Genomic DNA, 18,746 nt, shown 5'->3' with positions numbered 1-18,746 from the left:
CATGTAAATTCGATGAGAAAGATCGGATCTTTCACGACTCCAATTGCACTCATGAAAATTCAATGAAAAGGATCGTATCTTTCACGACTACAGTCGAACTCATGATAGTTAGATGAAAAAGATCGGATTTTGCACGACTCCATTCGAACTCATGGAAAAGATTTCATGATTTCACAAGGAACCACTTCCATTTAATTTTGCTGGGTTGTTATAGGAAAGAAATGAAATAAAGTTAAGAATTAACGAATGTACGTCTGTAGAAAAATATTTCGAGAACATAAAGCAATAATGTAGGTATTGGTTCTTGTTATTACCCTGCGGGACTTTTCTCGACCGGTTTACAAAATAGTTAGTTATAACTACAACTGATTAGAAATTGGTTGAAAAGTCATCTATAGATCAACCAGATTGAAAACTAAAAAAATGGAAAACTAACTATCTCTGCATTACTTTTCAACTAGTTACTAACCAGTTGGAAAATAGTCGGTTACAAAGCAATTTTTCTACAACCAACTATAAATTAGTTGAAAAGTCATCTAGAGATCAACCAGTTGAAAACGTTGAATGTTCAATAGTGTGTTTTTGACGCAAATAATTCTCATATACACTTTCGTAATTATTTCGATATAAATGCAACATACAATTATACACGCTAGTTTTGATAGACTCGACATACCAAAAGAGGAACAACAAAGGAACATAACTGAGAAACTACTGGTGTTAAAATAAAAACTCAAAGATAAAAGCAAAAGAGAGAATTAAAAGAAATAAACAATAAATAAAAAGTCCTTTTTTCTCTTTTAAGACAAAAACAACATTTTTAAACTGACTATAAAAAGTCTAAAAGTAGTTAGATATAAATTAGTAAAAAATATTTGGTTTATAACTAGTTAAAAGTAATGCAGAGGTGGACAATTGTCCACTGCCTAGCTCATCCCCATGTTAAATAAAAAAGGTGTTAGAGAATCGCACTACAGCTCTATTCTGAATATTCCCATGAGAGCAAATTTACATATTCACCCATTCTTAATGCTGGGAGAAGGACTTTCGAAATTAGTTGCACAAAATTATTATTGCATACTTTAGGGAGCTGTCACTTTGTTTTACAATAAAAAATGCATTCAATATCAGCCTGTTTCTGTATGTCGAAAGAAGAATGTGTGCGAATGAAACACGCCCAAACTTTAGTTTTCGAAATAATTTTACCTTTGCTTTTGCTTCAAAACAAAATAAAAAAAACACACAAGAGTTTGGACGTGTTTTATTCGCACACATTTTTCTTTCGACATACAGAAACTGGCTGTATGTGTGTTCGATCACTCAAAATTTGTACGAATTGTGACTGGAAGTTGTTCGTTTACCGTACTGTAGAATGCAAAGGACCTAGTAGCTCATTTATGCCAAGTTTACACTTACGCTCCCAAATCCACTGGATTTCACGAAATCCTGAAATACACCCTAGTGTTTACACTTATGGGGTTTCTACACGGTATGTTTTATACACAACGACTGTCACTTTTTACAAATCTGAATTTTGTACACGTGGTGTGAACCATACAGAAATTTCAACGTATGAAAGTTTTATGTGCATACATATGTATATTTTTCGAATAGAACGCGCTCTATTCTCGTCTGTACAACCAGTGGCAAACAGCTGTTTTGTTTGTACGCGATATAAATAAAGAAAACAACAGAAAACGAATGAAAAATAAAAGTTTGCCGTGCAGAAGGAATTACATATGGTCGAAAAAAAATGACAGATGCTATGCATGAATATGTAAAAAACATACCGTGTAGAAACCCCATTACAGCCTGTTTCTGTATGTCGAAAGAAGAATGTGTGCGAAAGAAACACGTCCAAACTCTTGTGTGTTTTTCAAATTTGTTTTTTGTTTTGAAGCAAAGGTAAAATTATTTCGAAAACTAAAGTTCGGGCGTGTTTCATTCGCACACATTCTTCGTTCGACATACAGGAACTGGCTGTTATTTTTTTTCTTGATTTCGAACATATCACAATAATCAAGGTAGATGCATATGCGCAGCTGATCGAACATGCATTTTCAAAAAAAAGTTGTTGTAACTTGAATTGGTCATCAATAATATACGATAATATAAAACTTTACTGTTTATTTCGAAAATTATCGTAAGGGCGAAACCTATAGCTCTGCGTTCAAAAATACAAAAACAAAATACATGTATTTGTTGTTGTTTTCAATTTGAAAAAATAAAAAATGATTTTATCGTTGAGAAATCATAATAATCAATTTTGATAGATAAAGGTTGTGTTCAGAACATGCAAAATATTACTACTTGCAGTAGTTTTCCCGTTTAGTGCTAGAAATGCGTTTCAGTACTCCGAAATCTAGCGAGACTTGAACTTCTTTTTGAATAACGCCCTCTTCTGTTTCTACATGTTTATTCGCATCTGAATACGATGGCTGATACGATGATTTTGGCATTTTTGCTGGAGTTTTTGCAATTTTCGTAATTATTCCGTTCCCGAATTTTTTAAGAATTTGTGTAGGGGGAAGCAATTTTTGACAATTCGGCCTTTTTTCTAAAATTAGCAAATTAGCATTACAAAAGCACGGGAGCACAATTAAAAATAGCATTGTAACAAAATAATTTAATATTTTTCACATTAGCTGTGTTCCAGAACTAAAAAGTTTTTACAATGTTTACGACTTTTACACATTTTACACGAAAACCCGTTTCCGTACACAAAAAAGTTGTAAAATGTTCACTTCTGGCGCTGAATAACGCTCTCTTTAAAAACATTTTACTCGAAAAATTTGAGCGTGTAAAAAATAGTAACATGAATGCCGGCGTCTGATTGGCTGGTACGCCGACTTTGACATTTGTTCCAGCTTTTTTGATGTTTTTTCTATTTTTGCGTTCCCGAACTTTTTGAAAAAAAAATTTGGGTGACAACAATTTTGCTCTCTGTCTCTCTTTTACGAGTTTTACTATTAAAAAGTACGGGAACAAAGCTAAGGAATGAAATATTTGGGTTATTATTGAATATAACTTTCGAATTGAGTGCCAATAATTGGTCCGTTCCTTTACTTTTAAAAATTGTAAAAGTGGCAAAAGTTGTGGACAATGTATGCTTACATCAAGTAAAGGAACGCTTTTCGGGTAAAAAGTGATAAAAATTGGAGATTCTTGAACGTAAAGGAACAGAGCTAATCTTGATTCAAATCGTACATTTATAAACAATTATATTTATTAAAAAAAGGAGGCGTCGCCGTAAATTAGCATGATTACGAAACACTTTATTTATTCGTCTTTGCTAAATAGAATTGTTGGGTTAATTTGCTTAATTTCCCTCATTATCTGTTCCCAAAGTGTATTCCTTTTTTCTTCTTTCTCATGTCTCAAACGAACTTCCAACATTAACTTTCTTCTTTCGTGACTCCGTCTTTTATCACTAGATTATATATAAAAATCACATATAAAAATGTTAACAATGTTTGAAAATAAATGTATTATATTAAATAATTACCACAAATCCGCCATTTCTAATTGTTTCTTATGTATTTTTCTTGTTTTCTTTGCAAATATCAATTCGCATAACAGTATTAAAGAAATGTCAATTATTGTTCAGTATAAATGGTAAATCTGCACAAATTTGTCAGTTACTGCGCAATGTGACGTGTCGCGCGACATTTATGAAGTCGCAACGATGTCAATAAAAAGACATGCTGCATTTATGAAGTCGCGACAATGTCATTTGACGCATCACACTGCATTTATGAAGTCAGCCTATATTAATGTACCCAATGTATTTTCCCACCATACCACGATGTCGTTTTCGAATGTTTCTCGACACACGAGAATGAATTGAAAACGATTCAGGAAATCCGATTTCGAATATCGGCAGTAATATTATTAGCGAATTACGATAGTGGCGAAAAACATTTTTGTGGAGTTTCTTGATGTTTCTGTTATGTACCTTTTACGTTTTTATTTCTTTGTTATATTTGCGATTCGATATGTAACTGTTGATTAACATTGTTGTCTTGTTTTGGCAACCTACCCAAATGTTGTCTTTATCAGCACTTATTTGGTCTGTTCCTTTACTTTTGAAAGTGGTAAAACCGGCAAAAGTAGCAAAAGTTGTAAACTGCCCCCATATGAATTGTATGGTGTCTGAAGTAAAGGAACGCTTTTCGAGTTAAAAGTGGTAAAACTTGAAGATTCTTGCACGTAAAGGAACAGAGCTATTATGTGTGTTCGTTTACTTACAATGTGTACAAATTGTTACTGGATGTTGTTCGTTTACTCTACAGTACCATACAAAAGACCTTCGTCTATTACAAAAAGTTACTGGACTTGTACAAATTTGTACAAATTTTTGAGTAAACAAACAGACCTATTGTTTATAGTTGGTGTGTCTTTTTACTTACTAAATGTTGCTGAAATAATTTTTTCAGCATGTAAATTAAACACCTGCATGGATACAACTGAATATATCAGTTCCGACATTTTTCAACATTGAGTGAGTATGGATATGTAGAATGTAGTTTCAGTTACAAGTTGATACTGATACTTTTTCAAACAGGTATGATATGAGTTGGTATAGACAGAAAAAAAGGAACATATTTGTTTATATCTGGTTTGTACAAACTGATATAAATGGATATTGGTGTGATACAATAAGTATTTATTGTATGTAGCCCAAACAAAATAGGAATTGAAATAGAAAAATTCCCACAGAGCTGAATTTTGGTGGAAATGTAGGATTTGTCATTACAAATGAGGTCCTAAAAATCTCTGTTGATCCCATGCCATTCATGGTCATAGGTCATATTTTTGAATTTTTTATATATCTCAAAAACTGTAAGCCTTACCAAAAAGTGACTAAAGCAAAAGACAACGACCGTAAAATTCTCTATAAGATATCGCGTTCCTAAAAGTCACATAATAATGATGTGCACATATAAAGCACCTATAACTTATTTGACCCGAAAGTCAGGATACAAAATCTGGTTAGACATGGTGCTACTGGACCGAGTACTACAAACCAAATCAAAAATGTGAATTTCGAATTTCTTCAGAATCATTCCATGGACCAATAACAAATTCTGCATTATGAAAACCATTAGGAATAACAAAACCGTTTAATTTGTTATGGAGGGTATATTATGTTTGTCATTTTGTTTGTAACTCCTCGAAATAATTATTTAAGATCATATAAAGTGTATATGTTCTTTATCAGCCCGCTTCTACACCGATATAGCCCCATGACTGTACTTTTGTGGAAATGACTTTAATGTCCGAAGTAAGTAGGTGGATAATACTTCGGTTAATGTATTGTAGGTCTATTCCGCTGGGAACAACCCCTACCTTAAGGTCAATCCAGGACCAGAACAACAACATTTTCGGCGGTGGTGGCCTGAGTATTTCAGCCATGAAAACTTATTTACAAGTTGTGTCGTAAGATACTCCGTTCGGACTCGACGATAAAAGTAGGTCCCATTGTGCCAATATGAATCGCTGTGCACTCATTGATAAGGAAGAAGTATGCCTTCTCCCTTCCGGGATGTTGTAGGAACATATAATATGTAAGTATTTGTTTAAACTAACCATAGGAAAGCAAATATGTTACTCTCTCTATCTCCCTCTCTTTTTAATCAGTACCACACCAATTTAAAAATGTAACAAGCTAAAACTTGCCTGCGGGAAATAAATTGGTTTGAAGGTATTTTAAACCTAGTTTTAAAATAACCACAAAAACGCTTCAATATAACAAAACTATTTGCAATAAATATTTGGAATATAATAAAACTATTTTTGATAAATATTCGCGTTTTCATTATTTGGTCGGAAACTTTTCTAGTAGCCCTCGTACATTCCACTCACTGAACCCAGAAAAACATTCGAATTGATGCGTTCAGTTATAAAAGTTCATGTCTTTAATATTTATTTATCCCTTAAATAATAAAAATGTTCAAAAATGTTATTTAATATGAAATTTTCCTTAGAAGTTATTCACACAAGCCTGTTACAACTATAGTATCTGTTGGTATCTGTAGTATTTGAAAAATATCTGTTGTACAACAGATACTTGAGAACGAAAAAACAAATAAAGTTCTCACTCGTTCATATACAACACAGAACTGTTTCTAACAGTTATGTTATTGTGAGTATACACAACCCAAACAATATCATAACTGTTACACTCATTCCCACATTCATATCATATTATATCTGTTATGTATATGATATATCTGTTTTGTTGATATAAACAGTTATACCATTGCACGTGTTTAATGTAAATAAAATTGAGGACCCTTTTATAAAGTTAAAAAATGTTATGTCATTTACGAAAATTTATTTTATACTTCTTGTTAAAATTTAGAAATACTCTTTAAGAGTTTATTTATTTTACACAATGAGGATCTTAAGTATTACAACATGAAAATCCGCATTAAAATAAAGCGCGAGTTGTGATGCCTGCAAAAACTAAACAAGAAAGAAAAATACTAAAAGTATGTATGTTCATTTTAATTTGAAAATAAATATAAAAGTTCTAACTCCAACATCAAATTAAATAAAACGTGTGAAAATAGTAAAACTGCCAGAAACAGAAGATTCATTCTTACATGTTATTTAACAACCAAAATGTTCAATAAAATTCAGATATTCACTACACTTATTAAAATATAACAAGCCAAACATACACACAAATATGTTACGCATATGTATGTAAGCCAGTTTAGTAGTAAAGCATAGCATATAGCATTTACTTATTAGTCTGCGGACACGGCATAAACAATTTCACTTCTTTTTTGGGTCGTTACACGTCTTTTTTTACTTTTCTTTTTCTTTGAACGTTCTTTAGAGACCGTCGCTGGATTGTTTTCATTATCGTCGGCAGTGCTGTTTTGTACATTTTTATCTCTTTGTTTGGAAGATTCCTTGCTATTGAGACGTCTTTGAGTTTTGTCAGGTGAAATAATAAAGGCACACTTTTTGTTATCTCGTAAGACTACGCGGATATCAATCGTTGAAAATATTTGCAGTTTCATTGGTGGCAGCTGAGATTTCTTCTCTGAAATCAGGACAAATTTTGGCACATGTGTTGTATCGATTACAACTTTCTGTTGCTTGTAATTAATGGTAAAGGCATAGCCAGTTTCAATGCTAACAACATTTAGCATATGTTTATAAACATCCGTTACTACCGCCTTAAGTGTTATGGATTCTTTAGATCGAATATAACGAATGAAAAACAGATCGATCGATTCATCACCTGCATTTTTCGCATTGAATTTCTGTTCATTGCAAATTTTTGTGAGTTCATGTAACTCATCAGCAGATCGCTTTGGCGGTGGACAGTAATTCAAAGATGCGGCAAGTAACCTAAAATATAGTTGATTTTAATTACTATCTTTAAACAAAATAATATTTTAAAATTAATGGAATACACTGCGTTCGCAAGTTACTGCGCTCTGTGTCATTAGTTTGAGTTTTTAAATGTTATATGTTTATAATAACCTTATACATACGTATGTATGTATAGGTATAAATAAATTCTAGCACTGTATTCTTTTCTTTGTCATCTTACCTATGAACCATGATATCGGGATAACGTCTAATGGGACTGGTAAAATGTGTATATATTGGTATAGACAAAGCATAATGCCAAAAATCAGCCTCCGAAGATTTACCTTCACTGCAGTAATAGCTAAAAGAATTATTTAAATTAGTTTAAAAATATTTTTGAACTATTATTTAAATATCCTTTATACATACCGAGCACGAGCCATGGGTTTTGTCAAAAACATATTAAGACAGGCTTCGACCGCTTTAGGATCTTCGCTAGCCTGACTAAGACGTTTCATACTTTCATACACACTTTTTGAGGTACTAATATCAAATTCCAAATCCATGCTGGCTAAGCGATCTTTTAGCGCCCGCATAGATTTTGCCAATGGTGCAGCATGATTTCGCAAAATAGCAGTGTTCGGGAAATGTTGATGTGTAAACTTAGCCACAGCTTGATTTGCCAATAGCATAAACTCTTCAATCATATAATTGGCTTCTTTTCGTCCTTCAATTTCATAAGAAAGTGGTTCGCCTGTTACAGGGTCCAGAGTAAAGCGTATCTTGGGATTATTTATAGACAAGGCACCCGATTCGTATCGTTTAGCTTTCAATTGTTTTGATACCGAATGCAGCAATAGGATACGCCACTTTAGGTCCTCCGCTGTGAAACCGTTAAATATATCGGGTAGTTGACTGTTTCCAAACTCTTCATCAGGGTTATCAATGATCATTTGGGCATGTTCGTATGCAAATTGTGAGCAGGAATTGATAATGGTTCGTGTAAATCTTGGTTCGGATAGTACTTGCTGTACTACATTCCAACGCCAAAAGACGGAAAATGAAAATTTATCTTCCCCGGGCAAAAGGGAACAGCGGAAACAGAGGGATGTTGGTAACATATGAATTACTTCATTAACCAAGTATATAGAAGTAGCTCTTTCCTTTACTAGATTGTCTAGTTCTGAGTTTTCTTCCAGGTAATGCGAAACATCCGAAATATGAACACCTATTTCAAATTCCTCTTCAGATATTTTTTCCACAGACATTGCATCATCCAAATCCCGAGCAGTAAGGGGATCTATAGTGAATACACATTTTTTGCGCATGTCTTCTCTATTCTTTAGGTCTTCCTCTGTTATTGGTGGCATAGGACCTTCATACATATCATAAAACTTTTGATCGTAGGGCTTTAAGTTCTTCAGCCCATTATGAAGTAGAATTGCCTTTATTTCTGCTTCCAAATTACCAACTTTCCCAACGGGTTGCAGCAACTCCCCTATACAGTGGCCATTTATATCAGTTTCCAATATAAGAGCTAAGAAGAGCATTCCTACGATGTCATCTTTGCTCGCAGAATTTATGTGACTTTGGCAGGAATCGGCTGGAATATAAACCATAGGAATTCTCATATCGTGTGGTTTCAATTTGAAATATAATTTTGAATTTAGAGTTGTGGTTTTTATGAAGTTGATGGAGCCGACGACTTCCCGCAATTCAGTTTGCTTAACCACCGAAATAACAAAAGCTTTGCGACTATTGTCAGGTACGACAGCGGCTGCATTATCATCTTCAGTGTCCGTATCAGGAGAAGAATTGCATTCATCAAAGGGATTCTCGTCTTCTGTTAAACATATTGAATTATCTCTACCACCCATAATATTTAAAGATGACGTTCTCTGTCGACCATTATCCGCAGATGCCAATTTAGAAGAACTCGCATTGGCATTAAAAACAAATGCTCTAACCGTATCTCCATCAAATGCAAATTGTCTAGCAGCTGGCACGGTAACAATTGCATCTCTTTCTGTTGTTTCTCTGTCATTACTCAACGAAATAAACGCTTGCTTATTGTTCTTTCGATTTACCCGTATTTCACCCTCAACTACGTGTCCAAGACCCATCTGCGTCAGCAGCTGTGCAAAGTTTTCCAAATCATCAAGGTTTGCAGTAGTACACTTAATTTTAGGGGTTTTTTTATCGTCTCCCGAGTATTCCAAGAGTGCAGAATTAATGTAATTTACAACGACATCCCTTGGATTTAATTCTGAGTGTTCCTTTACTTTCTTTTCCTTTTCTTTTGCACATGTCAATTTCTTCGCAGATACTTCAGCATCTCGTCGTGTTGAACTGTCTTCTCCGTTTACCTTGTTGTTTCCGAGATTAAATAAGGGAAAATCTTTTAAACAATTAATCTCCACAGCCAGCTTTTGTGCTTTCTTTTGTAAACTTTTATCATTTATTGTTAGTTTAGTGATTAATTCTTGTAATCCTCCAACTAAATCTTTTAATTCATTTTTAGAATGTCGATTAAGACTTGTTCGATCCTTCTGCGAATTAATATCATTCGATTCTTCGAAGTTTTTATTTTCCGATTTAGCTATTGCCTTTGGAATCGCGCCATTGCAATTAACTTTGTCTTGTGACGAACAAGCAACCGATGAAGCTGTATTCGTAGTACTAGCTGATGTCTGATCTTTCATAGTTTTGATAGCCTTCCTGACAATGTGGTCATTATCGACTGCTGCATGTTGATTTGGATTGTTTTGTAGCAAAAGTCTTTTCTCCTTTAACTTAGTTAGAAGGTTGGTTGACTTTTCGTGAATATTTTGTAAAATACCTTCTGTTTCTGTGGTAGTTGACATTGGGGAAGCACCACATTCCATGGGGACATCTTTCAACGCTCTTTGTTTATCACGTTGATCTCCATTGTTTACCTCCAAATTTTCTTTCGTCTCATCCTTATCGTTACTTTCCATATTTATATTTTTATGGAGTTACTCTTTTTGTTCAACAAAAAATTTGTACACCAATTAGTTACTCGAATCCGAATTAGTTTTGTAATATAATGAAATATATTTTGGTTGTGAAATTTTTTTGTTTTATAGTTATAGTTTACTCACTGTAAAATGGGATCCGTTGGAGAAGGGGGAGAGGAAAATATGGATTCCCAAGTGGTGGTGGTGTCACACCAGCTGTTTGAATATTAGCTTTGTTCCTTTACTTTTTTAATAGTAAAAGTAGCAAATGGTACAATCATGGTACAATAAAGTAGAGGTAGGCCAGGTATGAAAATCACTGAGAAATGACACCCTGCAGTCATGGCGAAAAACGTCAAATGGCATGGTACAATAATAATGGTAGATGTACCTGCATAGCTATCCCGTATTACAAAAACATATGGAACTTAAAGCTTCAATTTGTATATGTTAAAAGTGCCATATAGTGTAAAAACATTTCTTTAGCTAGGCTCCAGAATATTCTTGTTGGAAAAGTGTTTCAAAAATAGCAAAAGTTCTTCCCAAACATAGGACAGTGAACAAATGTCATTCACTTATTTTTTACTTGACAAGTTTGGCTAATCTGATATCGTGATTGCTGGTATCCGATTTGCAGATAAATGTCAGCAGAATTTTTACAAAAATTGTAATTTTTACATTCCCATACTTTTGCATGATACAATGATACAAGGTAATCTCATTTGAAAAGACCGTCCTTGAGCTGTCAAATACAACCATGCATCGAAACAATATAAAAGTTGTTGTTGTTATTATTGTATGTCAATAACAACAATAACAAAATATTGTTTGTTTACGTTTCATATCTATTTTTTCAATTATTTTTTAACAAAGTTTAATATTGTCAAAAGTTTTCGTTTTGGTTCTTGGAGGACTTTTCTGCGTCTGGAGAAAAAATTCAACGTATTGTTACAGAGTCCAGCCTAAGCAAGAAGAATGAACAAATCAAGGAAAGAACACTGCTTGCCAGCAAATTCCAAGGTTCCAATTGGCCCCGATGGTGACAACGATCAACAGCAAACACATAAACAGTTGAGGAATGTGAAAATATCCGCCGCTAAATACCTGGTGAACATTGTACCAACTCTTGAACGGCTGAAATGAGGGCCCCACAGAACATATTGATCGATTGGTTTTCGGTACCCAAAATATTGGGTGTAATATTCAAAATAATGTTTAAGTCGTCTGCGCAAGCCACAGATATTTGCGACAAAATCAGAAGTAGGAACAAGGTTCCCAAGTTGGTGCTTGTTGATTTCTTACAAAAGAATAGGCCGGTCTGTGGCTCTGCTGTATGAAAATATTAGCTCTACGCAATGGGAGAATATTCAAAGCTGACAGAATGCCGACCTGAAGATGTTGTCGATGCAGTAATGCAGTCCCTGTCATTATTTAAGGAAAATGCTTCTGCCAACTAGGTACATCAGGAGAGATCATAATGATCTAGAACGATACGATCAGGTAGGCTTGAATATATTCATACTGATGCAGGTGCGCGGAGAGTTCAAAGATAGATTGTGAATGCCGTACTTGTAAGACAAACACAGCCGCCACAATTCATACTGTATATTTATTATACCTATTTATATTTAATAAATTTTTTTTTGTAGTGCCCGTCATCTCAATCCACTGTCCAACGTTCGTCAAATTATAAAAATGAATTCATAAGCTGAGGTTCTCTGCTGCCCCGTCGTTATGGCTGCAGAAAAGCGTAACATTGCCAAGGCTGTCGCAACAAAGGCAAAATAAACAACGTTGAATTGGCTAATAAAAACTTTGCTGTTGCTGCCACCTAAGCCAAGAATGATAAAAGAAAGCCGCCACTGCAAGATGTAAACTTTTGAAAAATTGCCCACTTATAAACTTTATAAGAATATTGTACTTTTAAAGATACAACATGTAGAAATTTATGTAATATATATAACAAACTTATGCTATCCAGCCGAATATCTTTACGACAAACATATGTATATTCTAGTGAACCAACATCTATGTATGTATACATTAAACAAAAATAAAATCTCTGAAGCTTCAACTTTATTTATAGGCCTTTTTAATAGTTGTTAAAAAGATTATAGTGTTAAAAAGATCACATTATTTGAGAAGGACATTTTCTGATTTATATCCTATGTTGTTATTATCATTATTAAAATGTAACGAAGAAAACTTGTTTGTAATATATACAAAATTCAGACAGTTGCAAAATCTGTCTATATATTCTGAGTTTCAAATGCATAACAGTGACGTTACGGAATAGGATGTGATGTGGAATAGGATGTATAAAATATTTACAAAGCAACTGATGTTTTGAAAGTCATTCAAAGCCTTCCGCTTTTTTATATCCTCAGTCTTTAAACCAGGGTATATACACATTCATACGGGCAAAATGTGCCTCATCGAAATAATGGTTTTAGACCCCATGTATATTTGGATGAAATCCGTTTCAGACAATTTGGAGTCAATTTAGCAATGTCCGTCTGTCTGTAGCGCACGCTAACTCTCGAACGGATCAATCGATTTGGTTTGTCTATACTTATATAAGTTCGAAGATGGGTAATATCGGTCCACACCTTCCGACACCTCCCCCAAGTTTAACTTCTATCGGGCTTCTCTTTAGGGTACCTCCCCCAGATAAACTCTTCTAACTCTAGTGGATCTGTGGTTACATCCCAACGAAGTCACTTTCCTGGAACTGGAGATAGACCAGAGCCCAAATTAATGGAAAGCGTTGTTTTCCCCACGCCATTTGTGCCAATTCGTGCCAATTTTAGGATTTTTGAACCTTTTGGTCATTACGTCGGGGACGCCCATGTTTGAAAGAAATATTACGATGTGTAATCAGTTACTTTTTTCAATTTTTGTGACCACAAGCCTATGTCTGGAGCACTGACTTGACCGCGAAACAATATCAAAACAGGACCACAAGGAATATGTTTGGTATACATTATAAAGCTACCCTCGAACAGCTCTTAAACTGCACCTAAGCAAACATTTTGCGTGGAGGTACTTGAAGGATGGGAACGATATAGTCCATCTATGTTACGAGCAACATTCCGTTCGAGAGTTAAATCCCCATTGTAGCGAAAATTTTTAAGGAAGAAGTGGATGATATGCCCCATTCTCGAAATTTATCAGTGTTTGGACTTTGGACATTGATCCGTTCAAGAGTTATTCTCCAGCCAGACACACATACAGGGATAAATCGTCTCCTTATCGTCTGAAAATGTTAAATTTAAATAAAAATTAAATTAAATTTGAAATGTAAATAAACCTGACATATGTGTATTTAAACATATACATACAAAGTTTGTCAAAATAATTTTGTCAATGAAGGGACGGCAAAGCGAATACAACTCTGTGAACTGTGAGCGTGAGGTTACCTTGTATCATTGTATCATGATACTTTTGGAACAAACTTAAATTAATATCAATATTTGATAAATTGTTCATTCGTAAGTTTTGCTAAAAAATCAACAATTTTATTTTGCCACGCGAATACATATTTTTTGTCCTTGTTTTCAATTTTAAGATATAGTGTTTTTTGTTGGAACAATTTATGATTGCATAATGTCAAAAACAGTACAAAATGTCAACCCTGCTTTTGACAGATTAGGCCATAAACAGAAAAAAATTGTAATCAGCTGTTAGCTGTGGCCTACCTTTACATTATTCTACCATGGCCTATTCTGTCAAAAGCAGGGTTGACATTAGCTTTGTTCCTTTAATTTTTTAATGGTAAGGGTGGTAAAAGAGAAAAGTGTCAAAGTTGCTCAAAATTGCTCTCTCATGAACATTTTTACCAGAAAAGTAAAGGAACGGAAAAATGGTATATCTGGCAGCAATGTCAAAAAGAAACATAAAAAAATCAATTTTCGTCTTTTATTTCACAGTTTTTAATTTAGTTTCCGACTTTTTCTTCTGTTTATCGTCTATTTGTGAAATAATCGTCAAACAAAAGTCGAAAAATCAGTTCTGCCATTTTTACCTGCAGAAATTTTGCTGGTAGCCTGTGGTAGAAGAGAAAGCCATTTTCGCTCTCTCTCCACTCTCAATCTCTTAAAAATTGATTCCAGTTTTGCCACTTTTCGGGGTTAAGGAACGCTTTGCAGGTTAAAAATGGTAACAAATGGGAAAAATGGTAACCTCAGGTAAATAAAGGAACACAGCTATTTTTTACTGTTCTTGACATTATCCAATTATAAAGGTAGATGCATAGGTGAATTGTTCCACCAAAAATGATTTAACTCTATATCTAAATAAAATTGTTGATTTTTAATATGCAGTAATACTTGCGAGTGAATGATTTGTCAAGTATTGACATTTATTGAAACGGAAAACGGAACGGAAAAATTGCAAATATTGTAAAATTTCTAGCTGAAATATCACCGTATCTGCAAATCGGATGCCAGCAATCACGACGTTAAGGCCTGGGTACATAAGCTGCCTCGCCTGGTTGCTTTGATTTCCTGCTTCATTTCTGACATAACAAAAATAAAAGAATGAAGAAGGCCAAGACAATTTTGAACTAGGTTTCCCTTTTCTTTTTTATTATTTTATCAGAAGCAAGCAAGGCAAGCAGGCGAGGTAGCTTATGTACTCAGGGCTTTAGATCAGCCAAACTTTTCAAGTAGAAGATAAGAGAATGACTTTTTTGTTTTCGCTGTCTTAAGTTTTGGGGACAACATTTGCAGTTTTTGGAACTCTGATCTAGCAATAATATTCTGGAGCATAAGTGAAGTGGTTTTTATACTTTACTCTATTTGGTGCTTTTAAAATAAACAGCGAAGTTCTAAATTTCATATGTTTTTGTTAATAAAAATTAACTTTCTTTTCGCACAAAAAAGCTTTATTTAAACACAATGTTTTCACAGTTTCCACTTCTACAGTTTTTTCTAATCATTGGTCTGTTCCTTTACTTTTGAAAGTGGTAAAACCGGCAAAAGTAGCATATGTTGTAAACTGCTTCCATATGAATTGTATGATGTCTGAAGTAAAGGAACGCTTTTCGAGTAAAAAGTTGTAAAACTTGAAGATTCTTGCACGTAAAGGAAAAGAGCTCATATGTTTTTGTTTTGTTTCCTTTGATTCCTCTAATGTTGCCATATTTATACTAAATAATATGATTTTCGGAATTCACCAAATCGATCGAAATCTGAAGAAGCTAAAACAAAAACGATCGAAATGAAATTACGGAATTAAAACCATTCCGATCGGAATCTGTGACATGCCTGATAAGCTGCCTCGCATGGTTGCCTTTTGATAAAAGAATAAAAAAGAAAAGGGCAAACCAGTTCGAAATTTTTTCGGTCTCCTTTATTCTTTTATTTTTGTTATGTCAGAAATGATGCAGAAAAGCAAGGCAAGCAGGCGAGGCAGCTTATGTACCCAGGCATTTAAGGCGAGATCACAATGCATTTTTGCCGCTTATTTTTTCCGCCTTGCTTCAAATCGTAAAAGTGAAATTGTACTGTTTTCAATAGTACACACCACAACGAAGCTAGGCTTCAGGCCACAAAGTTGAAAATTGTTGAACTTTTGAATTTTTCGCCTGGCTTCATTTTTGACATTTCGTTTCGATATTCTATTTGATAAAAACATGTGTTCAATCTAAAAAATAGAATTCGGCTGTAATTTTTATGTTCGGTACTAATCATTTACGAACAATTCATATTAAAAATTGAATTTTATTTGATATATTGAAATAATTATGTTTATAGCGCCCATTAATTTTACGCTTCGATGTGTAAGAAATAAGCGGCCTAGTGAAGAAACAAGCTAAGCAGGAAAATTAAGCTAAGAGCTGACTGTGTTCTCACCTTTAGTTCTATATCCATGTCGTTTGGCATATAGAACAAAAAGAGACAAAAACGAATTGTTCCGCACCAAAAATGATGGCGTTTGGAACAAAAAATTGACAAATTTTGTCAAGTTACGAAAAATATGGCGTATGGAACAAATCATGGTTCAATTAAAAAGGTTAGCTAAAGCTATCTGTAAGTTACATTTTTTCTTTCGAGTGTTACTAAAACTTCAAAAATTTAAAAAAATATGTCAAACAATTTTAAAAGCAATTGAATTCAATGATTTTCAAATTTGTTTTTAGAACATTTTTTATGGAAGAAATTCTTCAGCTTTGCATTGAAACAATCATTTCATCATATCCACAATTCGATTATGTGGAGAAACTTTGACACTTCATTCAGTTTTCGCGTTTTTTATAAAATGTTCAAAAAATGTATTGTAAACAAACCCACTTCTTGCTTTTGTGTTTAGTAATTTTGACGTTTTAGGATAGGAATTCAGGAAAAAAACAGGGTTCTATAATTCGATTTCATCTGGATCTACCTCTTTACTTATACCATGGAACAAATTGTATTAAAGTACTTGGTTTAAAAACTGAAAAATAATGGTTTTTAAATCTAAATATTTTGGAATATTGTACTGTTATATGAATCTACATTTATTTTCGCTTAATTTTGACGCCTCCTTCTAACACAAAACATATAACATAAATTATCACAGTAGAACTTCACTTAAGGGAGGTGGAACATAATTGACACAAAGTTGGCTTGGTAAAATGTGACATAACGTGCTCCATGTGAAGCAAACTGCCAAAAACATGAAAAAAAGAACCCAGGGAACAAATCAGCAACTTTTTGCAATTATAAAAATTGACCTTAACTTCTAGACCATAACATATATCTGACTAAAATCAACTTCTAATATATTCTTTGAGTTTTGTTATTCCCGGACCACACTAGAGTAATTTCAAAGAAATTTTGACATGAAACACTTGAGCATGACACCGACGAAATGTATGTGTTATGCGATGTTCATACCCGCATTTGAATCACGTTGATCGCTCTCATAATTACGTTCACGAATTAACCCGTTCATACGAAATGGTACACAATTCATAGCAACATGATTCATATTTTCATACTTTTTATTTACTGATTTTAAAGAAAGTTTCAGCCAAAAGAAGAGTAAAATTAATTGACATGAATTGAAGCAATATTTGTCCTTCTTTCAGATATCTATTTAATATTAAATTATATTATTTTCATTCATGTTTTATATTTTTTCTCATAATTTTGTTTTTTTCTATTTTTTAATTTTTCTATTTTCAAAATTAATATGCTGTTTATATTAGAGCTTTTTGCAGGGTTAACCTTCTTTATAAGGATTTATTTGAAATATAAGCAATGGAATTGACATTTAAAACCCAGTCGGTTTGTTAAATCCGGTTATATATAAACGGGGTATAACATGAGGGAGAGAGCTGCCAAAACATATTTTTTTTATACAGACTTTCGATTTTTGTTTCTAGATTTGTACGCGATTTTGAAACGATGGACAAGGAATGCAACTGCAATGAAAGAGAGAACAAAATTTGCTATGATTTGAGTGTATACTAGTCGTAAAACCGTCCACTTTTCATTCATCTTTTGCAGTTTTTAAAAAAATTTACTATGTATTTTAAAAAATATTTTATTCCCTTGCCCGAAATTAGCTCCTGTCCATAGAAGAAGTGCTGTTCGAAATAATCACAACCACAAAACGAAAGATCCACACGAAGAAGAAAATTGTGAAGTTGTTATTGTTTTAGACGATAGTTCAAATATGAGTACAACAGCAGGCAATGTTACCCCACAAGGAACTCCAAAAAACTAGCTCCTTTGTTTATGCGTTCTATACCAAAACCTAGCCCTGATCCTGAAATTCTGAAAGTGAGAAAAGCTTTTCTTCTCTCCGGTGTCCCCGAAAAGTTGCGCATTGAACAGGAAAAAACAAAAGCAGCAAGGACAATATTATGAAGAATCTATTGAAATATTTCCCCAAATATCACACATCAAGCAGTTAAGTGAAGATGAAATGAGTTTTGATAAACGACAATTCACACGCACATATACTCTGAATCAGGAAGAAACATATCTGCAGACACCTTCTCCGCCGCCAATACGGAGAGGAAAGGTTAAATCGGCCAAACGCCTTTCCCACATAGGAACACTTTCCGATTGTGCACCGTCTTAAATCCCCGGCGGAAGGAAATTTAAAGAAAATTTTGAAACTCGACTTGTTCCAAAAAAAAGTTGTACAACTGAATATTCTTGCAAGTAATGCTCTGTTCCTTTACGTGCCTGAGGTTACCATTTCTTACCATTTTTAACCTGTAAAGTGTTCCCTTACTTTTAATAGCATACAATTTATATGATAGCAGTTTGCCACTTTTACCATTTTCTGCCACTGTTACCATTTTTAAAAGTAAAGGAACAGACCATAAATGAACTGAACAGAAACATCTACTTGTTTTAATGGGCAATTTCATGTTGACATCGCTGCTCCACCGTGCTATTATTTTTCTGTGATTAGTAGTTACCCATGATATCTCGTTTT

At 33.8% G+C, this 18,746-nt stretch overlaps 1 protein-coding gene across 1 annotated transcript; it reads right to left on the bottom strand.

Moving 5' to 3' along the window:
• Positions 1 to 6,322: 6,322 nt before the first annotated feature.
• Positions 6,323 to 10,534, bottom strand: Dis3l2 (Dis3 like 3'-5' exoribonuclease 2). The gene is made up of 3 exons (XM_073987064.1): positions 7,762 to 10,534; positions 7,574 to 7,693; positions 6,323 to 7,368 (listed from the first exon to the last, which is right to left on the bottom strand). The coding sequence occupies exons 1-3, from the start codon at positions 10,308 to 10,310 to the stop codon at positions 6,756 to 6,758; spliced, it is 3,282 nt and encodes a 1,093-aa protein (XP_073843165.1). The 5' UTR covers positions 10,311 to 10,534; the 3' UTR covers positions 6,323 to 6,755.
• Between the last annotated feature and the right edge of the window lie 8,212 nt (positions 10,535 to 18,746).

Source organism: Musca autumnalis, unplaced genomic scaffold, assembly GCF_047663935.1.
Source record: "Musca autumnalis isolate F117 unplaced genomic scaffold, ASM4766393v1 scaffold_4, whole genome shotgun sequence".
NCBI lineage: Eukaryota > Metazoa > Arthropoda > Insecta > Diptera > Muscidae > Musca > Musca autumnalis.
This window is presented reverse-complemented; position numbering and strand designations above follow the sequence as displayed.

Coding starts and splice junctions, on each gene's coding strand:
- Dis3l2 (XM_073987064.1), bottom strand. CDS start 10,310: ATGGAAAGTAACGATAAGGATGAGACGAAAGAAAATTTGGAGGTAAAC. Junction 7,694..7,761: donor AAACCCATGGCTCGTGCTCG/GTATGTATAAAG, acceptor TAATTCTTTTAG/CTATTACTGCAGTGAAGGTA. Junction 7,369..7,573: donor CCCGATATCATGGTTCATAG/GTAAGATGACAA, acceptor ACTATATTTTAG/GTTACTTGCCGCATCTTTGA.